The sequence below is a fragment of the Pipistrellus hanaki genome (genome assembly GCF_964339955.1).
Source record: "Pipistrellus hanaki genome assembly, chromosome: 5".
NCBI classification, from domain to species: domain Eukaryota; kingdom Metazoa; phylum Chordata; class Mammalia; order Chiroptera; family Vespertilionidae; genus Pipistrellus; species Pipistrellus hanaki.
Window position 1 is genome coordinate 12525711 of NC_140507.1, and position 24068 is coordinate 12549778.

Below are 24068 nucleotides of genomic sequence, written 5' to 3' on the forward strand. Positions count from 1 at the left end.
TATACTTCCATTCTGACCCTCCTCTGACAGATTTCCCCTCATGTGGGTGTTAGTATAGGAGCCAAAGGCATTTGGGGGAACTAGCTGTGAATTAAGGTACATTTCATCTGGGTTCTGTTGGATACACATATGTGGTTTGCAACTTTTTCTTTCTGTATAACTCGGCTGTCATGAGCCAGAGTTAGGGCATGGCGGACAAACAGCTTCTAGAAATACTCTCTTGTCCATGATGCTGATCCACCTGGCCTTGTGGCATTGAATGGTCGGACTGGTCCCTCATAGGAGAGTCCTGTGGTGCTGGGACAGCACAGATGTGGATGACAGAGGTGAAATGTATGCAGCCAGAAATGAAACTGCAAAAAAGTCTTCCAAATTTGATGTTTCCCCAAATTTCATAAAAATCTTAAAAATGTTATGTGAGATTACTAGTAAGTTGTGAAGCTGAAGAAAGTCTGGAGTATTCTATATAATAAAAGTCCAGTGACCATAATGGAAAAACGACCAGAACGACTGCTCGACTAGTCACTATGAGGTGCACCGACCTCCTCTTGGCCTTTTTCCCTGGCTGTTAGGCTCCCATCGCCTGATGGCAAATGGGGAATGGGGGTGGGTGGCAGCGAGATGGCCATGATCATATGCTAGGCCTAGGGACCATACCCGCCAGGCCTCTAGTCTATATAATAAAAGCCTTAGCAACCATTATGGTGGAATGACCAGAATGACCGGTTGCTATGATGTGCACTGACCACCAGGGTGCAGACACTCAATGCAAAAACTTCCCCCTGGGGGTCAGTGCACTCCAACAGGAGCCTCTCCCGCCTCCACAGCAGTGCTAAAGAGCAGTGAGCAGAGTGGTAAGGAACAGAGAGCAGGCAGCAGTAAGGAGTGAGGGGTCCCAGACTGTGAGAGGGCACAGGCCGGGCTGAGGCCCCCCTCCTCCCACAGTGTACGAATTTCATGCACTGGGTCTCTAGTCCATAATAAAAGAGAAAATTTGATTTCTCTTGCTAGGGGAAGGAAGACTCAGTTATTTTTATATTCTCTGGTTTCTCACCAGGATACTGTGCCTCTTGGTGGCTGAACCATAGGTAGCCCCTTACCCTTCCTTTCCTCCTTCTCAGAGTAGGCTCTGGTTTCCCCAGTTCCTTCATGGGGTTCCTTAAAGGGGCTCAGAGCCCCATCCCTAGGGTATCCCTAGTGATGAACTCTTAGCATTACCTGGTTACCTAGACAATCTAGGCTCTATCACTAATCAGCTGGGTAGCCTGAGGCAAATCCCTCAGTCACTCTGAGTGTCAGCTTCCTCATCTATAAAATAGGGACAATAATAGTGCCCGCTTCATAGGCCTCTGGGGAAGAGTGAGTGAGAGAATGCATAGAGAGCACCCCTGCCTGGTGTAGCACAATGAGCCTGGCACGTGGCCGACCTAATAAATGGTAACTGTTAGTGTTATTATTATCAGACGTGGTCGGGAGCACAGTGGCTGTGGAAACCCCCTGCAGAAATGGCAGAAAGCAATTTCCCAGTGTGGCCTGGAGGCCATCAGTTATTTTTATGAGCCACGCACATGCTCAGGTAAAGGCTTCTCCTGCATTACAGATCTTAATAGGCCCATCTGTGATATCACCACCGCTACACACAACCCACTGGCATGGCTGGGGCCTGCTTTGCTCCAGCAGGACTGGATGTCTCCACAAATGGCTCCTCATCCTATTGTACCTGACAAGCATGCCCTTTACAACACCTCCCCCCTCCTCACCCTCTGCCCCAGTCCTCTGAACCTCACAGCAAAGCTGAGGCTATGATTCATCCATTCTCTCCTTTCTTTTCTTCTTTCTTCCCTGCCCCTCGCTTCTTCCCACAAATACTCGTTGTATGCAACCACCATAGTGTTTTCCAGGACTCCAGGACTTTAGGAGACTCATAGTAAAAATTAAAAATATATATTATTTTGAGGGGACATAGAGTTATCAACTTTTTGTTTTGTAAGTAAGGCATTAAACAAACACACACACACACACATACACACACACACACACACACACAATGACTATCACCACCACTTATTATTGTACCATCCTTTCTAAAAAAAAACATAATGGTTCCATTAAAAAATGCTATTTCAGTGCCCAAAATAGAATAAAAGAACAGTCATGGTATATTGAATACATTTGGAAAAACACAGAATTTTTATAATTTTTTTTCCTCTCCTTTCATCATGAGCAGCAAAAATTTTATCACCCATGGGCACCAGATCTCAGATAAATGTTTGGGAAGCACTGTGATTACAAAAGGAATGATATAATGACTGTTTATTAAGTGCCAACTGTGGAGTCTGGTAGACTTTATGATTTACTGGCTGTGTGACCTTGGGCAAGTTACCAAACCTCTCTGAACTCTTGTTCCCTTGCCTAAAAACACATGGATGTTGCTCTGCAGAGGAGTTGTAAGAATACAGCACCCGCTACACTGACGATGCTGCTTCCACAGAGCTCATTTTCCTCCCCTTCTCCAAGGAGGCTTTTCCCTCCTGCCAGCCTTCCTGCCTTCCACCATGTGGACTAGTCCAAGACTCTGGGCAGGATTAAGATGCTTATGGCTGTACCAGGGGAGGCTTAATCAAGTTTTTTGGTCCCACCATGGGGTGCTGATTCCAGGCATGGGGGAGGGCGGGAGACCGATGTTATCTATGCTGGCTACATAAGATTCACCTGTAGGAACTTGTTAAAAATCAAGATTCTCGGGCCCATCAGCAGAGATTCTGATAGGACAGGTCTGCAGATGGCGGTCCAAGAAACTTTACTTTTAAAAACAGCTGATGTTTCTGATGAGCAGCTAAGTTAGCTGTTGATCATGACTCTCTGGCTTTTGGGTTAAGACACTCTGACCCCTCCACCCATAAGTGTATCTGGCAGATCATTCCTAGTATGGTGTCTTATGGGCCCTCATGAATGGGGTCCGAAGATGATCCTGGGAGGAATTCTCTTGGCTGTGTGTTTCACCCCATCACCCCCCTTCTGATCTTCCCCATCTCAACAAATGGTCCTTCCATCATCCAGAAACCTCAGACACATTTCTTGCTCTCACGAATCCTCCTATATCAAAACTAACTCACCCCCAAGTCTTTGAATTGCCTACTTCTCTCCATTTCCACACACCAGCTTGGTCTAAGTCACAACAAGGTCTCACTGGGATTGTGGCCCCCTAACTGCTCTGTCTCTGGTCTATGTTCTACATGCTGGCCCGAGTTGTCTTTTTAAAGACATGATTCAGATTCTGTCTCTTGTCTGCTTTAAATCCTTCAATAGTGGCCAATGCAACTTAGATAAAATCTGAAGTTTTTATGGGACTTAAAAGTTCTTGCATGACCTGGCCTCTGCCCACACCTCCAGCCTCCAATTGCACCCGCCTCCCCTCCATTCTCTGGGCTCTGTCAGTTTCCTACAACTCCTACCTCAGGAATTACAGGTGTGTCCTTCCTTCTGCCTACACTCCTCTCCTTCTACCTGGCCCCCTTCACTGAATTAGCTCCTCCGAACTGTCCAGGGTTCTCCTAAATGCCACTCAGGGACCCCTATGATACACTGATTCCCATTATAGACTTCAAATAGCATCTCACCCCATTTCTTCAAGTCACTTATCACAATAGTGGGCATGCAAAGAAATACATACTTATTCAGTGAATGAATAAATGATTAAATATGTAGAGCTAGAACCCTAGCCTCTAGGGCCTAGAGGAAGGGCCAGGTGCCACTTTTTTCCTTTGGGCTGGGGTGATGAAAGGCCTATCCTTGAAACACATCCTATACAGTGCAAGAGGTGTGCAGAAGATCTAGCTAGATATTCCAGGGTGTTGGATGAACTTCTCTGATGTTTTATGGGAGTGAGTTAAGAGTGGGAGAAAGGTATGGCTTTGTAACAGAAGTACAAAAACACACTTTTGACAGGTGGCTCTGGGTTTCCTGGAGACCAACTGCTATGAGAGAAGGTTGGAACCACAGAGCAGAAAGGACAGACATCTCCTGGGTGCAGTGGAACAGGTATGTGCCTGCTCTGACAGACCTGGATTCAACTCTTAGCACCATCAGTTACTTGCTGTGTGACCCTGAGCAGGAAGACTAACCTCTCTGAGCTCCAGGATGTTCCTCTATAGAGAGGGAGCAATTACTCTCCCCTATCAGGATTAATGAGATAATGTCTGTTGAGGGCCTAGCAGAATGTCTGGTTTATAAGATGTGTTCCATGTTAGTATGATGCCACTAGGCTGTAATCCTCCTGCAGGCAGGAGCCATGTTTATTTTTGGCTCAACCACCCAGTAATTAACATAGTGTTTGGTACCTAGTAGGTGCTTTAGAAAGTCTTTATTAATAATTTCATTAATGGTCGAATGTATTTTCCTTCTGTAGGATTTCCCTTTTGCAGGAAGGATTCCCTGTATGTGAAAATTTCTCCTAACTCAAATCAACTGCTTTCCTTGTGAGCAACTCAAATCCCTGTGTTTTGAAACCTCCGAGCTGGAGGATTAGTTGTGTTTGTGGGGGAGGCTTTGTCCTGAGTCACCTTTGAGACCCCTACCTCCTGTATGCTCCTGTGGGAGGTGGGGATTCATCAGCCCCACTTGGAATGAGAAGACTGGAAAAACAAATCAATGGCGAGAGAAATTCCTATTTGGTTCCAGTGCTATAGAGAACACAACTGCTTCTTTGAAATAGACCTTCATTTATTTGAAGGGGAAAGCAGTTAGTTCAATAAGGGCTTCCTGGGGCCTTTCAGCATTTTAAAAGATGGAAGAAAGATTTGGAGCAAGGCAAGGTTCCAGTGTTTTCTAAACAACACACTAAACCCAGCTACTAGTTGGCTGCTCAGCACTTCCTGCTACCCTCCTCCCAATCCCATCCTTTCCCCCAATGGATTGCACTTCCCTCAATAGCCCAGTCACTTCCTGAGACCCTGTCCAGGCCCTCCCCAGGCAGGTGGGAGCTGACCTTCATGATAATACTGGGCAGGTGAAGATTCCTTGAACATCTTGTACATGACCCAAATGAGTAGAAATGCTGCTCTATTATATTCCAATTATTTCCTGACTCTCCATGGCCTGATTCCAGGGACCAAATAAAGAGGTCCTTGTTTGGTGGAGTCCATCTCTGCTCCAGAGTAAGTGAGAGCTGGTCCCTGGCCCTACTTGGTCTGAGTCCACAGGAAAAGGGTGGGGAGGAGGTAGGGAGGGTGTTGCAGGTGGGGAGGGCTCCACAGGAGATGAGAGGCAGCCCAACCCTGCTTCCAAAAATAAAAATAAGGGAAGAGGGTAAACAAATGGGGCTCCTAACTAGGACCCTGCAGGGGGCATGGTTATTTTCCCTCTTTCCCAAGAGGAACACCAAACCCTCCTCTCCCATGGAGAAGACAAACACAGCTATGGAAATCTCCTGCCATCCAGGCCCTTATCGCCAACTGCAAGTTACTCCTACCTGCACTTGTGTTTGCCAACCACTGTCCTCTCAGATCTGCTTTCTCTCCTTATGAGTAGAAAGTCTTTCATGGAAAATTTAGAGTTTGGAACCTTCTTCAGATTCCAAAGGAGTTATTGTTTCTACATCATGCTACTCTTATTTGGGTGTTATTTGAACTCAGAGAAAATAGAAATCCACATCTACGGCTCGCTTGGATGCTCTTGCTGAATTATTAAGAACATGTTAATTAAGCACCTTCTCTATTTGAAGCACTTGTGTACCTTTTCAAACCCAAAGCCTGGAGTCAATATTCCTCATCTGCTAAGGCGAGGGGGCTGGAGGAGAGGATGTGGGTGGGGTCAGTTCAGGGGCAGCTCACTCGGACCTCTCTGGGAGATAATGGCATGGATGGTCAGAAAGTTTTCATGGCAAGGATAAGAGAGAGGAGCTTTGAGAGCATCATGGTGTCGAGCACGTCTCACTTTCTGTGGTGTGGAAGCTGTTATGGGGATGTCTCAGGAAGGCATCAACAGAAAGGGGGAAAGTGGGGAGGGTGGGAGTAAGAAGCAACTGAGGGTGGTCCTGAAGAGCAGGAGCCAGAGAGCAGCCATATCATCCTACACCGCCCTGTGGTTGGAGAAGGACAAGGCTTTACACTGTGTAAAACCATGGCCTCCAGCAGGCTGGATAGGGTCCCAGCAGTGGCTTTCCAAGCCTGGTTGGTGGGCCACCTTTTCAGAATCACCACCTGGGCTCCTGGGATTCATCTGATCTACTGAGTCAGAGTGTCAGTGGGTTAGGCCTAAGAAGCTCAATGTTTTATCAGGTTCTACAGATGATTCTGATGTTTATTAAAGTTTTCGAGCCCTTGATCTAGAACCCTGTGGTTCTTTGAAAGTGAGCTCTGAAGCCCACCGAGGTAAGGCAACAACCCTAAAGTCACATGATGGCAAAGCTCACATGAAAACTAGATGGCTCCTGATCCTCAGAGCAATGCATAAAAAAACTAGACTCCTCCTGACTCTCAGAGCATTCCGACATGCCGGCAGCCTCTTCACCTATTTGGAGCTGTTTCCCTTGCACGCCTACTGTGAGCGCCTGCCCCTTTGACCCATCCCTGCATCCTGCTGGGGCCTGCTCCTTCCTGAGGATACTCTGGTCATAGCCTCCAGTGAGCAGGAGTAGAAAGGCCCAGTTCTTTTCTGAGCCTTTAGTAACAGGTGTGGGGACTGGCAAATGAGTAGAGAAGGAGGAAATACACAGTTATAGCTGAGAGGTGACTTGGGTTGGGTTTGTAGTACCAACAGCTAACTTTTCTTGAGCATTTGCTGTGCACCAGACACTGCATTAAATCCTTTCCATGCATTAGTGCAAACCCCATGGAGCAAATCGTAAACAGGTCTATTTTGCAGATGAAGAAACTCAGGCTCACAGAAGAGCTGTCTTTGCCCAGGTCGCTTAGCTAATGATACGTGGCCAAATCATTTCCACATACAACTAGGAGCTTTGAATGGCCCAAATGCAGTGTGAATCGTCATTCACTTTAACCTGACAAGCCTGCGAAAGGACCTTAAGACCTTGGGAAAGAACAGAAAGCTTCTCTGCAGTGGGATGTGATCACTCGAGCTTAACCCTTTCCTCTGAAAACACTGAAAACATTCATGATGGCATTAGCCGGGGTTTAGAAATGATAACGTGGAGAGTAGGTTAAACAGCCTTTTTCCTTTATCTTTTTTAAAGGGCAATTCCTGATATCAGTTTGCTTTCTTTCCATTTGCCTCTGTCTTTTAAAGCAGCATGTCTTCAGAATTGTAGTCACTTGAGGAATTTGGTCGTGTAAGGTTCTAACTGAGCCTCTGGTGTGACTGCAGGCATGTGTGGTCCATGACATATAGCAGCTGCTACGTCTTCTGATACCACGGCACATGACTTTGCCGTGATCGCCTCCCTCCATTCATTTTTCTGGAGCGTCCCCCAGAGATAGGAGAAGAAATCAAAGCAGATCAGTGCCTCAGAGGAGAGGACAAGTGTTTCCCAGCCCGTGTGGATAGCATGTCACACTCTGCTCTAGGTTTGCCTCTTAACCAGACTTCTTCTTCCTTAGAAGAAATCAGTCAGGTAGCCTTTGAATAACTCAGTAGGACCACCAAAATAAAAAAATAAAAAATAAATAAATAAAACAAGATGGACATGTTCTTATAGGAGGGGAAGGACTCAATTTCATCCTAGCAGGATTTGGTGTCTGGCAGCTAATGGTGAGGGACGACTATAATTTAATTCTGGTCATTTCATAAATCACCAGAATTAGGAGCATTTTGGGTGAAAACTGAGAATATGTGATCCTCAGGTCATCTTCCTTTTCTTTCAAATCTCAGGCTTTAGATAACTTAAAGGCAAGTTGGGGCTATGTGACTGTAAAATGATCTTATTAACTCATAATGAAGCCGCGCCGGGAGGAGGGGGAGCACGCAGCCTCTGCAAAGCTCTAGAGCAGCGTGGGGCTCTCTGCAAAGAGCCCTGGAAATGCTGAATGAAAACCGCCTTTCTGTGTACGAGCTGCCTCCCTGCTCTCCAGTGCCGCGTCTGCGGTAACTACAAACTACTTTGTATGCTGCATTCGTGGGGCTGCCTTAGCTGACACATGATTACTACTGAAATAACGCCGGTGTGATGTTCAAGTCCAGTGGCCTTTTTAATTATTAAACTGAGGCTGCTGAATGAATCATTCCGCATACCAGATTTTCCTCCTGTGGCTCTATTTCAAGCGGCTAGTACCTTAGCGTGTTCCACTAACACCTGAGTTGGTTCTTAGCCAGCTATCCAATCTGCAAAGCCTTTGCAGAACAAACAGTATTCTTTAATATCCAAACACTCACAGACTGAAAAAAACAACCACCACACCAACCCTCCCCCCCCAAAAAAAGAAAACTTTGCAGTAAACTCATCAGCAAAGCCAAGATCAGAAAATGCCCACAGCCCCTCCTCCAAGCCCCCAACTCACCAAGTGGTAGAGCAATGAAGAAGGGTAGCCAACACAAGATGAACATCCCGACCACGATGCCCAAGGTCTTGGCTGCTTTCTTTTCCCGGGAGAACTTAAAAAGTTTGACAGCTATGGAACTCCTGGGGTTGTGGCCCTTGGCCTTGGTACTGCTGAGAGTGTCCTCGTGAAAGTTCTTGGAGTGGATCCTCAGGGTCAGCTCCTTGGAGTTGGACATCTCCCTCATGACCCCGGCCTCCAGGTTCTTGGTGGTCCTCTTGGCAACGATGTAGACCCGGCAGTACATGACCAGAATGACCGCCAGCGGGATGTAGAAGGAGCCCAGTGAGGAGAAGAGGGCGTAGAAGGGTTCTTCGGTGACCCCGCATTCCTTGTCATCGTTGGGTGCTGGCTCCTTCCACCCGAGGAGAGGCCCGATGGAGATGACTGTGGACAAGACCCAGACACTGAGGAGCGCCAAGATGGCCTTCCTTCGGGTGACGAGCGTGGGGTACTGCAGCGAATGGCGCACCCCGATGTAGCGATCGATGGAGATGGCGCACAGGCTCAGGATGGAGGCGGTGCAGCACAGGACGTCCACGGCGGCCCAGATGTCACAGAAGATCCGGCCCAGCACCCAGTAGCCCAGGACCTCCAGGGCAGCCGAGAAGGGCAGCACGGTGAAGCTTAGCAGCAGGTCGGCGATGGCCAGGTTGACGATGAAGTAGTTGGTGGGTGTCCGCAGGTGACGGTTGCAGGCCACAGACAAGATGACTAAGATGTTGCCTACGATGGCAAAGATGATGAAGGTGCCCAGCACCATGCCCACGGAGATGGCCCTGGTGATGTCCAGCTGGGGCAGTCTGGAGCTGTTGGAGGTCTGGTTGGGGCCAGTGAAGTTGGCATTTTTCAACTCTCCCCAGTGGGCAGGTGCTGATGTGTTGTGGCCGGTGTCCAGGTCGGGATTCATCTTAGAGTCCGCCCTCCATAGCCAGGGAGTGGACAGGGCTGGAAGGGCTGCGGGGAAGGCTCCTCAGCTGCCCTGAAACTTTGCCTCCCCTGCGGTGGGCTTCTTCCCAGAGGCGCCCTCCTGGCGAGGAGGCATCTCCCCTCGCAGCCGGCAGTGCGTCTCCTGCACCGCGCTGCTCCTCGCTCGCCTGTGCCTGTCAGAGGGAGGAGGAGAGGGGAGAGGCGGCAGCTCCAAGTTAATGGTCCACGTCAGGCGCGCCGGCCGGCTCGCGAGGGAGCGGGGAGCGGGGAGCGGTGCGGCGGGAGGAGGGGCGCGGGTGGGGGGCGCGGGCTCCCGGCGGGCTCGCCCGCTGCGAGTCTGCGGGCAGCAGCGTCTCCGCCCAGCCAGCACCGAGGAGGGTCCGCTTTCAATGAGCCGCCTCTGGGCTGACTGCACGCTGGTGACATCAGGCGGGGGAGCCCGGCGCCCTGACTCCGCGCGGCACTAGGGGGCAATGCGGGTCCAGCCAAGGCGCCCGCAGCCCCGACGCCGCCACCCAGGTTAGCTAGCTGTGCCCCCACCACCCCACGGCAAGCCTGGTGTGTGTATGTGTGCGAGTGGGGGTGGGGATGAGGGGGTGGGCAAAAAGAACGACCTGAGCGTGGGAATTCCCTTACGCCCCATCCCCAGGGGGCACGCTGAAGCTCTTTTCCCTCCTATTTACTCCTCATTTTAAAAAGTGGGGTGCATTGTAGTACAGTCGGTGATATGGGAGGGGAGTGGACTGACTGTTCTCGGGGAAAGGGAGGGAGGAAGAGACTGAACATAAACTGTGCACCTATGGATGAGGACAATGGGGGGTGGGGAAGGGGCGGAGGGTGGGGTGGGAACCTGGTGGACTGGGGAAGAAATGAGGAACCTTTGTAATAATATGAACAATAAAGATTGATAAAAAAAAAAAAAAGTGGGGTGGGGGTGCTTACCTCTAAATAGGATGGCGTCTGGAGTCAACCCCCAGAATTAGCGGGATATGCAACTTGTGTGGCACCTGAAAGAAGAAGAATGCCTAGGTTAGGCGGGTGGGAAGGACTTGAGTCAGATCTGAGACCAACCTCCATCCTTTACCTCTCCATGAAAATAAAGCTAAGGCTTCTCTTCATTTATTCATCCAACCATTCACTTATTCACTCAGACACACACTCATTCATTCAACAGATTAACTAATTGCCCACCGCCTGCCCTGGGTTCTGTTCTAGGCGCCGTGGGCATAGCAATTGAACCAATAATAGACAAAGATCCCTAGGAGCTTACCTCCTAGTGGGAGGAGACAGTCATTAAAAAAGCAAGCAAATGAGGGTGTCCTATGCTGACAGATATCACGGAGAAAATATGGCAAGTAGGGGGGAAATGGAATGGGGTGTGTATAGAGGGGTGGCATTTTAAATTTTGAATGGGTGCTCAGGATGTCCCTGAAATGGTATTTGAGTCAAGACCTGAAAGAAATGAGGAACAAGCTAGTAGTGGGTTATCTGGGTGTGAGGATGGTGATGGTGGGGATAAGAGACCTCTTGGCATTAGGGGACAGGACTTGGGGAATCTAGATTAGTTGTTGGTCTCCTACCCCCCTCCCCCACCTTTCTGCCTTGTGCTAGTATAATCACCATGCCATACATTAGACCCCTAGATCTTATTCATCTTATAACTGGAAGTTTGTACCCTTTGACCAACATCTTCCCATCCTACTCTCCTAACCCCTGGTAACCACCACTCAATTTTGTTTCTATGAACTCAGCTTTTTTAGATTCTACATATAGGTGATCTCATACAGCATGTCTGTTTTGGGGTTCTAACTTACTTTACTTAGCATAATGCCCTCAAGTTTCATCTATGTTGCTGCAAATGGCAGGATTTCCTTCTTTCATGGCTGAATGAAATTTCACTGTGTATATACACCACATCTTCTTTATCTACCCATCAGTTGATGAACACTTAGGTTGTTTCCATATCTTGGCTATTGTGAATAATGATGCAATGAATATGGGGTACAGTTCTGAGTTCCTATTTTCATTTGTTTTGGACATATATCCAGAAGTGGGGTTGTTGAATCATATGGTAATTCCGTTTTTAATTTTTTGAGGCACTTACATGTGGTTTTTCATAGGACTGTTCCAATGTAAATTTGAAATAGGGGGTGGATTGATTGTTATAGAAGGCACAGTCTTCCAAATAGTCAATTTTGGGACCCCACATTTATTGAGCTCTTACTGATAGCCAGCCAAGCACTTACGAATTCCCCTTTATTCTTCACAACAACCCTTTTGAGGAAGTATAACCATTCTCCATTGACTGGTGAGAAAACCATGATTTAGAGAGCATTTGTATATTCCTGAGGTCACATGACCAGTATACATGTGGCAGATTCATAAGCAGTCACAGCTGGAGACTGAAAAGTAAAGCCTCATGCTTTCTTTTACTCCTGTCTGCAAGCCTGCATCTAGGGTTTCCTACCTCCACTATAACCTGATATTCAGGGCTAGGAAACCAGGAAATCACTCAGGGTGACTGACATTTAGGCTCCTCAACCTAGAGCCGTGGTTCTCAACCTGTTTAATGCCGCAACCCTTTAATACAGTTCCTCATGTTGTAGTGACCCCCAAGCATAAAATTATTTTCGTTGTTACTTCATAACTGTAATTTTGCTACTGTTATGAATCATAATGTAAATATCTGTGTTTTCCAATGGTCTTAGGCTCTACAGCAGTGGTTCTCAACCTGTGGGTCGCTATTCAGGATCACCTACAATCATTGGAAAACAGTACGATTCATAACAGTAGCAAAATTACAGTTATGAAGTAGCAACAAAAATAATTTTATGGTTGGGGGTCACCACAACATGAGGAACTGTAGTAAAGGGTCACAGCATTAGAAAGGTTGAGAACCACTGACCTAGAGGAAGGTTCTAAATTTCTTTTTATTTAATTTACACATATATTTGGGGGTAGGGGTTAGGTGGTTATTATACACCTAAGGTTTTAATATTTTCTCATAAAAATGCACAAAACACACAATTTCAAGGGATTCCATGAGATTAAGATATCTGAAGAGGAGACAGCTCTGAAATTTTTCTATTTTAATTAAACTGGCTTAAGGTTTTTTTTTTTTGTTTTTTTTTTAAATATTTTAAAATAAGAGATTCACAGATGTATGGTGACTTTACTCTTCAAGAACTATTAGAACCTCACTTGCCCATTTTCCATTTTGGAGGAGGCCCAGGAGGCAGTGGCAAGTGGTATGCTCCCACAGCTAGTCAGGTGCAGAGCTGGTCATCAAACAGGGCTTCCGGGGCTCACAGAGCTGTGCTCCTGCCTCTGCCCCAGAGGGAAGCTACATAGGACAGCTACTCATGACTTACACAGCAGGGTGTAAGACTAGGACAACTCTCTGCCAAAGGTCTTTATGAAGAGGAGAGATTGTCCTTGGTCCTGGGTGGCTTAAACTAGTTTATTCCCAAGCAGGAGTGGGAGGAGGTAGAGAATGCCAGTAAATCAGGCATAAGCTGGCAATTAACACAAAGGCAGGGATGTGGGAGAGGAGGAGTGGGACAGAATGGAGAGCAAGCCCTGAGCCCACATTTCGATGGTGGTGGCCCATTTCCCACTTCCCTGGGCACTAATCTCACCAGCTATTGAACAGCCAGCAACACACCATTGAATTCATAGAAGCTGTGTCTACATAATCACAGTAACCAGCTGCAGTGTGAAAACTCATCCCATCAGGTATTTTCCTAGGGTGGCAAAAGGCCAGGAAAAGAAAAAGAGCAAATCTGAGATTCAGAGTTGGTTTATACTTGTTTCAAAGAGAAAAGTGTATTACTTAGATGAGACCTTATGTCTTCATTCAAGTGTCAGGATGTGGAAGAGATTATTGAGCCATATCCAGAGGTTCAAAACCCTTGTAGATTTCAGACATGTTGTCATTTACTGGTGTCTTTCTCGAAGACAAAACAAACATCCCACCGCAAGGCAAACAGATATTAGCTTTAATAGCAACCATGTACCAGGACCCCACTAAAGCAACCTTTGCTAATGGCCCTTTCCTTGCTGTTCCTCCCCTCTCTTCACTGGAGATGTGTCTTAACTCCGCCTGGCTGATATTTGACCGATGGAATTGACCGTTTGTTTAGGTGTCATGAGGATACAGATGATATTTTATTTTCTCGGCACTCCCTGGGGCAAAGCCAAGCACAGAGCTCTGACTCACTCGAGGCTTGGGGAAGAAGAACCTTTTCATTATCGGTGATTACATTAGAATCTTCTGATGTTGCAAACTCCCATTTCTGAGAGCCCTCTAGGTGAAGCTGCCACTGAGTTTGACCTCTGGAGAGACCAAGACGATGGGAGACTCAGAGATCTGCTTTGAGGGTGTATGGGAGGAGAGCTCTCACATGAGATCATGCAGTGTTTTGTGTGTGTTTTTTTTTTTAATATATGGTATTGATTTTTTACAGAGAGGAAGGGAGAGAGATAGAGAGCTAGAAACGTTGATGAGAGAGAAACATCGACCAGCTGCCTCTTGCACACCCCCTACCGGGGATGTGCCCGCAACCAATGTACATGCCCTTGACCGGAATCGAACCTGGGACCTTTCAGTCCACAGACCGACGCTCTACCACTGAGCCAAACCAGTTTCGGCGAGATCATGCAGTTTTGATGGTTCTCCCTCTCTAGCTCTCTCCAGGTTTGCAGCTATATACAGGGCATCTACTCTGTGCCAGGCACCATGCTAGGAGCTGTGGGTGAATCAAAGATTAATTAAATCAAACCAACAGCTTAGCACTGATCTAGGTGCCATGGGCAATGAATAAGATGGTAGAGCACCCGCCAGAGAGTACCTTCAATGTGCCAGGCACTGTGCTAGGTAGGTACTCTGTGTGCATTTATGCAAATCTCCACAACAATGTAAGGCAGGAATAACCCCTATTTTACAAATGAGGAAACTGAGGCTCGGAGAGGCCCTGTGGCATGGCCAAGCTTATTCAGTGAGTAAGCAGCATTGGTATTCAGAGCATTGTTGTCAGGCTCCAAAGCTTGCATCCCTCTCTCTGCAGCAGACTGAGATTAAAAAAAAAAAAAAAAAAAAGGCAGCAGCAGGTTCAGTGCTCGCCTTGAAGGAAATTACAGCAGAAGACAGAATGTGATCAGGTTCCTGAGCGAGGCAGAGGTCAGGGAGCGGACGGCAAGGCAGAGCTGGCCAGGCGAGAAGGTCCTGCCGAGGAGCTTCTCAGCTCGGGCTTCCTGGCCAACACCCCGTCTGCTGAGAATTTGAGAGCCGACTTGGAATCTAATCCCGCCTCTCTCATTTAATAGCTACTAATGTGACCTTGGGCAGGAGAATAAAGTGATTAAGAGCCTGAACTTTGGCATCCAACAGATCTAGATTTATGTTCCAGTTCCACTAATTTATTAGCTGTGCGTCCTTGGGCAAGTCATCTATCTAATCACTTGGAGCCCCACTCGCCTCATCTGTAAAATGAAGATCAAAATAGTCCCTGCCTCATGAGGTGAGGATTAAATGCAATAATGTGTGTCATGTGCCCAGCACAGAGTAATAGTAATAATATCAGCTAAGGGTTATTAAGTGTTGGCTAGATGCTAGGCATTGGGCCCCAAATGCCTTATGGCCATGATCTGATTTAATCCTCACAATAATATTATGAGGTAGATGCTATTATTATCAACATTTATAGATGAGGAAACCGAGTCTCAGAATGGTTGCCCATTCACACCTTGGGAAGAGCCCTGAATTGGAGGTCTGGGGTGTGAGGGCACAGTAGTGTGGAATATGAAAAACCTGCTAACTCGGGAGCTGGAGAAAGGGGTCTATTCTCGCTTGGGCCCCAGTGGCTCCTCTGGTGGGTGGGACAAAATAAACAGGTCGCCCAAACCAACCTGTGGTGCTGCATAGTCGAGGGGCCAGGAGGGAGAGAGTGCCATTTCCTTGAATGACTCTGGCTGTCCCTTTATGGCCATGGGCTTTGCCCAACACTCTGCCCAGGAATCTATGGTGACCCCAAAATTGATCTAGGAAGGGTCTCTAGGCTATGATCTGATTTGGAGCTGGGTGGGCAGTAGTGTCTGCAGCATGTTCTCCACAAGACAGATGTCTTTGTTCATATCAAAGACTGAGGGCAGGGAGCTGATGGAGGTTTTACTGGCACTAAAGCTCTCCCAAGCTGCCTCTGTATTGCTGCTGCCAGAATGTACTTTCTAATCACACTGTTGAAACCATTAAAGGTTAAAGTAAGACATAACAAAACAAAACTTATGGCAATAGGCTCTTTACAATTGACTTTTGAAGGCTATACTGTTGTAGTTAGGATCACAGACTTGAGAAATGTCAGAATCAGAAGGACCCTAGAGATCGCCTAGTCCAGGGCTCAGCAAACTATAGTCCTTGGAACAAATCCAGGTTTGTGCCTGTTTTTTTTTGTAAATAAAGTTTTATTGGAACACCATACCCATTTGCTTACACATTGTCTATGGGTATTTTTTATGTTACAATGACAGAGTTGAGTGGCAGCAACAGAGGCCCCATGCCCGGCAAAGCCTAAAATATTTGTTCTCTAACCCTTCATAGAAATCCTTTGTTGACTTTGGGCTAGTCCATCCCACTTATTTTACATGTGAGGAGACAAAGCCCAGAAAGGAGGAGGGATTTGCCTAAGGCAAAACCAGTGTGAGTAGCCTGGGATTTTGACCTTGTGACTTATTTTTTTATTTTTTATTATTTTTTATTTTTTCCCTGTCATCTATTTTTGCAGCCGGGAGCAGGCTCTGAGTTTGAATTATAGCTTTAGTTGACTAGACGTATGATCATGGGCAAGCTACATGAACTCTTTTAGACCTGGGGATAATGCATTCTATTTTCTTGAGATAAGGCACATACGAAGTGATTGTGACAATTAAAGGAGCCTGTAATGCTTAGGCTGGGATCTGGCTCACACAAAACATTCAACCCGAAGTAGCTACTGTTATTGTACTGATGTCCTCTGTAATCTTATATGCATCAATCTAATCCCTCCCACTCCATATTTCATAAAGGAAAGGGCTACTCCTTACCAGTGGTTCTTTAAGTTTTTAGGTCCTAGATCTTACTGAAAACCTACTGAAAGCTATGGACACATGGCTTTACACCACCCTTTTCCTGAATTTCTGACAGGGGCTTCCTTATTGTCAAGATCATGGCAGGCCCCTTGATGACTTGATCTTCACCCTGTTACTTCTTATTTTTGTTTGCTGGGCCTCTCTCCTGCTAATTTCATTTGGTGTCACCTCTTTCAGTCCTGGGCCACAGAACTAACTCACTGTTTCCCCATTCATCATGCAGTAGAACTTGAACTGAATAAAGTGAATGTCCTCCTGGAGTTTGTGGTCTAAGATGAATAACAGAATGCGCATCTGAGGATGCATAGAGCATTGTGTGAGACATTGAACATGGATGCAAGTTAAATAAGGAAACAAAATACGTGATACAGGTCTCAAATTTCTCCATACTTCCTCTTCTTCCTCTCTTGTGGCCCTCTGAACCAAACCATCCAACCCTTTTGGAAGATTCTCCCTTGTGGTGGCCACCAAGTTCAGAAAGGTGACAGGAAGTGGTGGAAATCACTTTTTCCTTGGGGGCATCTAAAAATGGTATCTGGATAAAGAGTTAGAGTTCAGCTTCAGAGAGGACGGACTAGAGCAAGGCAAGAAAGTGATGTCAGAGGGTGACTTCTGCCTTCTCATATCTTCTCTGGCAGAGATGACAGGGTAGGACCCTGGATGGGGGTGGGCATGCTTTGGAACTGGTGTGTACATTACTGCGGGGCACATGGGCATGGAAAAGGAGGGCAGAGGGTGAGAAAGGCAATTTTCTTTGCCCATATCCTTCATATACTGAGGAATTCTGGGACAGGAAATTCCCAGAGTTTCTTAGTTGTTTACTGGATGCCAACCTGGCAGATTTGGGAGTCCTGAAAAAATGAAGGGAGGAGAAGGAGGAACCTTGGTTTTTCTGCCTCTTCGGGGACTGCCCTGGTAAGTGTTTGGGGGATGGAGTTTGGGGAAGGTTGTGTGAAAACTTCTAGACAGGAGCAGCCTGGTATAATGGCAGTTAGCTGTATGCTGTGAATTACAAGTTCCTGGAGGGGCCTCCAAATATCTACCTGCCCTTTGGGGTGCTATCTGTTGAGAGGTAGGCACTGTCTCTGCCCAGTCCCTATTTTAACTAACTGTGACTGACTGAGGGCAATCATGCATCAGGCATTGTGCTAAGCTAATTCCCACGCAACATCTCATTTAATCCTCCAAAAACACTTTTGTGGAAGACATTGTTGGCTTCAATTTGCAGGTGAGGCAACTGAGGACAAGATTAATTACATGTCCATGATTACTCCGAGATGGGATTAGGGCAGAGGCAGTTTGACTCAAAATCAATACTTTTTATCTCCCAGATACTACCCAAATTTGGCTGTAAGTTGACCTCTCAGCTAAACAAAATTACAGGAATTTCTGGGCAAACTTCAGCTAGGTATGTGGATTCAGAGGCAGAAGTTGTTTTGGGCTGTATGTGCAAACAGGGGCCCTTCTCTAGAGTGGGGTCCAAGGATTCCATCTCTCCTCCTTACCCCTCCCTGGGAAGCTCAAATGAGCTTGAGGAATATCAAATCTTCCTAGAAGAAAAGTGAAAGACCTGACCCCGTAATGTCTTCAAGAACTGAAAAGGCTGTTGATCCCATGATGATAACCAATTGTTACGAGAGAGAGAGAGAGAGAGAGAGAGAGAGAGAGAGAGAGAGAGAGAGAGAGAGAGAGGGAGAGAGAGAGAGAGAGAAAGAGAGAGAGAGAAAGAGAAAGAGAGAGAGAGAGGATATATAGAGAGCAAACTCAGTATGAGAGATGCTAGTCAGACCTAAGGAACTAGCTTATTAAACATTAGACCAATTTCTAGTTTCTGGCACTTCCTAGCTTTGTGACCTTGGGCAAGTTACTTCATTTATTTAAGCTTCAGTCTGTTTATCTGTCACATGGATATTTTAATGATATTTATCCCACTGAGTTGTTGTCAGGATTCAATGGGACTTTGGCACCTAGAAACCTCCCAATAAATATTATCATTTAATTATGTGTAATTATAAAAACATAAAACAGATTCTCAGAATCTGGGGTATTGAGGTAAAGATTTTCCTAGTTGACCTCTCAGTGAATCTTCTAATCCTTTATTTGCCAATTGATATAATTGATTCCTTTTTTTTTAATATATAAATAGTGACTGGAAAAATAGCAATAATACCAATAACAATAGCTACCATTTGTTGAGAATCCTACTGTGTGCTAGGTTTGTATTAGAGTCTTCACACACTATCTCATTTTAACACAAGAACCTAGATAGGCAGAAGTATTTTATCTGGCCTTTGAGATGCAATTCTTGAAATGGCCTCTGCCATACCCACAGAGCCTGAGCTTGCTGGAAATATTTCTTCTTGCAGAGAATTCCTGGCAAGATTAGATACAAAGCCAGTGCCAGTGTGGGTGAGCTTGGGGAGTGGGGGGTAGGGGGTGGGCAGTGGGCCCTTTGAGCTCTCTGTGCAGAGGGAAAGGGAAACAGCTTGGTTCAGCAGGTGGCAGGCTCCCAGCCTATAATTCTTGGTCCCTGGTACAATTAGCGTCAACAGGAATTTTCCTTGTGAATCAGACCAAAGAGACTCACAGACTATTAACCATCACATCAGAGGCCGGCCATTCATGCCCTAGAAAGGCAGGGAAGGAAGGGGGTACCTGAGAACCTCCACCTCTCCCTAATACCTCAGAGAGGCCTAGATCCATGAGTAGGGGAAGAGGAGGTAGGGAAAGGGGCAGAGAACAGACTCCAGTGAAATATACATTTTCAATTGAATTCCAGGGGTTGAGTGAAGAAATGGAAAAAAAAAAAAAGGCCTAGCATAGTGTGTGATGGATAGATAGTAGGTACTCAATAAATACTTACTAGATAGTACATGAATGAATGAATGATAGTCTTAACTGAAAGTCAAAATAAAGCAAAATTAGTGAAATGTTTACCTTTCAATGAGCTTTCTCTTTTGAGGCCCCCCCCCCTTTTTTTGGGGGGGGTTGTTTTTGGCTGAGCCTGTGTGATCCTAACTGCTCATCTATCCCTGAAACCAGAGCTTCCTGGAGGCAAAACTGTGTAGGAGGAGGTTTGCTTTCCTTGATTTTGTTTGTCTGTTTGTCTCTCTTCTCTATCTTTTCTTTAATCTTTCTATTATTACAGCACATTTTATGTTGGGGATCCATTCTCCTCTATTACATGGCTATTTTAATATTTAAATATCCATGTAATAATATTTAAATATCCATGTAAATATCTCCTCTATGCAAGCCTCCCTTCCTTTCAACTCTAACTCTTGCCCAAGGTCCCAATGCCCCCATGTTGCTGCCTCCACACACCATTGAATCCTGAACTTTTCTAACCCCCTGTTCCTGGTCAAATTCAACCAGTCCAATGCCCTACCTTCTGAAGGCCTGTTTTAGGACAACTCTTCAAAGTGATAGCTTCCTCCCAACAATGGATCATGACCATCTGTTGCCTCCCATCTTCTCTTTCTTAGCCAAAATTGTGTTGCTCCAATGAGCTGGCGAAACCTTTGTATTAGGGATCATCCTCTATGGAGCCCAAGAAGCATTGATGATGGGAAGAGGATTCTAATAATCAGCAAATATCTACTGAGCCCCATGTTAGGGTCTGAGGGACATATAGAGATAAAGAATGTTTTTTTCTCTCAAGGATCTTTATGGAGGTGTCATGGACTCACATTTAACAACAATGTGGTAATTAAATAACACTCCTAGACACTTGGTTGCTTGTCCAACAAATGATGCTAACCACCAAGTGCTGTGAGTGTAAATTAGATTTCATGTATAATGCACTTTGTATTTTGCTGGACACACAGTAGGCACACTCAGTCATGGTAATTCTTCTTCCCTCTAAGGAGGGAGGGATTTTCAGGGCTTGAGTAGGTGAGCTGGCTTGCATTGAGGAGGGGTGTTCTCTTTGTGGTTCTGGGGATATTCAACTTGACTCCATAAATGCACCCGCTTATATTCAGAATTGATTTTTGTTTGAAAACAGTTACTCTCTTTGCATTCAAGTGGGTCTCCTAGGATACAGCTGAACCAGACTCTTACTTGCTATGTGTACTCAGAAGAGAGGCATTCAGAAGGGACTATGGAAATTGTGTAGCCCATCCTTCATTTCATAGATGGGGAAAGTGAGGCCAGGCAAGTGACTTGACCATGGTCACTCAGAGCCAGAACCAGAATGGAAGCCCCTAATGTTCAGCTCAATACTCTCAAATATAAATATATTTAATTTAACTATATTATTTACATTATTTAAACCTTAAGCAAATGAAAATAGCTTTTAAAAAAAAGTATGGAAGTAAATTGTGCTTTTGGTAAAACTAGGGAAAGTTATAGAGAATAAAAGGGAATCATTCTTTGTTCTACTGTCCAGAGAGAGCATCACTGTAAACTGCAAATGTTTTCTAGACTTTCCACATTCACACATACATGCACACACATGCACCCATGCACACATACAGTGCATCTTGTTTGGGCCCATCACCTCCATTCAACCTCCATTGGTACTCACAGCTGTCTTCTGAGTCCCACCTCTCAGACACAGGCTCATTCCTTCCTACAGCTCTAGGGTCAAACCCTAATTCAATCATAGCCAATGAGAGCTCAGGACTTCTTTGCCACGAGATCTGAAGATGAGGGGAAGTAGGATTTGGAGCAAGGTCTGAGGCATTCCAGCCACCATGTGACCACTGTGAGGTTACCTATATGAATGTGGAGCTGAACAGAACTGACTGATAGTGCCTGTCCTCCCCACTCACTCCCACAGGAGTTATTCCCATGAGGATAACTCCAGTGCTTTAGAGTAGCTGCGTGCCAATGACCAGTGGATCCAATTCTTAGCAGAAGGACTTTGAGCAAGTCACTTAATCTCTGAGCACAGTTTTCCTCATCTGTAAAGTGGGATACTACTTGGGAGGTCATAGTGAAGAAAATATGCTACTAGTTCTATCAATCCCAACAATAACAACTACATTTATAGCTGCCTCTATTGATTGTTTGCTGTGGTCAGGACTTATGACAAACAGTTTAATATATTGTTTCATTTAGTCTCCATACCCACAGAGAGTGGAAGGGGGATCTGCTCTGGCTGTTTGTGTAAAGGTAAAGGATTAAAATGCAGTACCTGATTCCAGCTGTCCCGATTTCTGTCTCAGTTCAACCTCCCTTGGTACCCACAGCTGTCCCCTGAGTTCCCCACCTAACTGATCCCTTCGCCTGTTTGAGTGTTTGGTAGCAGGATCTTGATGCTTTTCAGGTCCTCTTGGCTGGGGGCCATCTTGCCCTTTGCAGGGAACAGGATACTGATTCCGAACTAGAGAGTGGGGAGCCCCTGCAGGGTTGTCACTGAGAGGGAGGGGACATTGGCCAGAGTCCTCTCTGTCTGCAGTGCTCCCCTCCTGGCTGTGCCCCAGTGTTCCCTAGGTAACCACGGGGATGCTGTTCAGATTTATGGCCCTGCTGCTCCTGAGTAAGTACCTGACTGGTTTTGTCCGAGACAGATGGTGTCTGGCTCCCAGATGACTCATTAGGAGGGGAACAGACACCCATGGGTGGCACAGAAGGAAGAAAACCCCCTCCTTCTCACCTCCCACAAGCAGAGAGACTGAGAGTAATTTCTCCATCACACAGGCTCTTCCAAAGGCAGATATTCAAGGCTCCCATATTATGGTTGAGGGCACTGAGGCCCTATTTCATCTACTCCTTCACTTATTGCACAAACATTTGTTGAGCTTTGTGCCAGGCTGTGTTAAGACTAAGCGAAAAATGCAAATGTGGGAAAAACATAGACACTGTCATCAACAATACTATTGATTATGAGGGGAATAAGTCATCGAACAGGGAACTATCACCAGGGTGAGATTTAAAGTGTGGGGCAGTGCCAAGAGTGAGCGTGTCAATCATTTGTGTTCAAATGGGTTCAACTTTATTTTATTCTTTCAGCATCTACCAGGTGCTGAAGACAGTTGAGATGAACAGGAAATCCCTTAGGGAGCTTTTAGAAAGTTGCTGGATTTTCCTTAAGGTTGATTTTAAGAAAGATGAATGATTCAGAATTGAAATTACATAGTGGGTTCATTAGTTCATGCTGGCATTTAGCAAGTCTTTATTTTAAAAGTATTGTTCCTATTGGAATTCTATTTGGCCTGTTTGGCTGGTTCTGGAGGCTGGAGGGGATGAACCACCTGGGAAGTCCCCTCACTTTCTCCCCAGAAAGTCGAGCTGGCTACTCTAAGGCAGAGAAAAGGGATTTCACTGAGTCCTTTCAGAGAGCGAACTATGTTTGGTCTCCACCTGGGAGCCGATTGGAGTAACACATGTATTTTATGTATTGTGAATAATTCTACATTAGTGTGACTACTTAAAAAAATACCAATATGTCCATATATAATTTTCCTGCTTCTGAGTAGTCACTTTGAGAGGCAATAAACTTGTTTCAATAATCCAATTAAACTGCATTTCCCCTCCTCTTTTAATATTGTTCTCAAACCAATATATGTTCTTGGGAACATTATGGTGGAGTCAAGCACTCATTGTTTGAGAGCAGATGTGATTTTTAGAAGCAATCAATAGTCCTTATGAAGGCACACAGCCCTCCCTCATCCTTGCCTGTCTCTCCCAGATTTTTTCCATGATGTCCCTGAGCTATTTTAAATGGCTGAGGGCTAACTCCTTACCTTCCAGGGCTATGGTCAGTGGGGGACATGGCAGAGGGAAAGAAATAAGAAAAGCCAGGACTTTTCTCTCATCACCCCTTCACTCCCTTATCTCTGTTTCTTGGGGGCTATTTCTGGTAAAGATTCATCATTTCCATGGTTCCTTTTCCACTAGAAAAATCATACACATATAATATATAGAAATAATCCTATATAATAAAAGCATAGTATGCAAATTGTCCCCTTGACCGTGAGTTGTCCAGGAGTTCAACCAGGGGGTGGGGCTGGCTGGGGGAAGGGAGGGAGGCCCTGGCCAGTAGCCAACAGCCACTAGGGACCCTACCAGTGTATGAATTTTGTGCACTGGGCCTCTATACATATAAAAATATATATCAATGGTTTACTATATATATACCAGCAAGAACTTGCTATAAAATAAAAGATTTCACTCACAATAGCAACCAAATATGCAAAACCGAGGAATATATTTAAAAAAAAATGTAAAGGATGACCCTGGCTGATGTGGCTCAGTTGGTTGCGCATTATCCCATGCACCAAAAGGTCACATTTGATTGCAGGTCAGGGCACATGCCTGGGTTGCAGATCTCCAGTAGGGGGCATGCAGGAGACAGCCAACTGATGTTTCTTTATCCCCACCCCCTCTCGTTTTCTCCCCCCTTCCTCTTCTCTAAAATCAATAAAATCATATTTTAAAAAGAGAAATGTAAAGGAAGTATATGGAGAAAATGACTTATTTTTAGTAAAGAGTATGAAAGAAGACAAATAAATGGAAAGACATGTTATACTTCTGAAAATAATGGAATCTATTTAAGGCAATGCCATAAAAAATATA

The 24068-nt window shown here is 45.7% G+C and overlaps 1 protein-coding gene across 2 annotated transcripts in view; it reads right to left on the reverse strand.

Moving 5' to 3' along the window:
• Positions 1–9665, reverse strand: part of ADRA1B (adrenoceptor alpha 1B) — a 46205-nt gene extending 36540 nt beyond the window's left edge. Inside the window, exons 1-2 of one of the 2 annotated variants that reach the window (XM_084884113.1) lie at positions 8454–9593; positions 7162–7414 (exon numbers count right to left, since the gene is read on the reverse strand). In XM_084884113.1, coding sequence (XP_084740239.1) covers positions 7407–7414; positions 8454–9402 — 957 coding nt within the window. In that variant the 5' untranslated portion in view covers positions 9403–9593 and the 3' untranslated portion in view covers positions 7162–7406. Of the gene's footprint in view, positions 1–7161; positions 7415–8453 lie in introns of those variants that run through there. The other variant, XM_084884112.1, reaches the window with a different exon arrangement.
• Positions 9666–24068: the final 14403 nt, after the last annotated feature.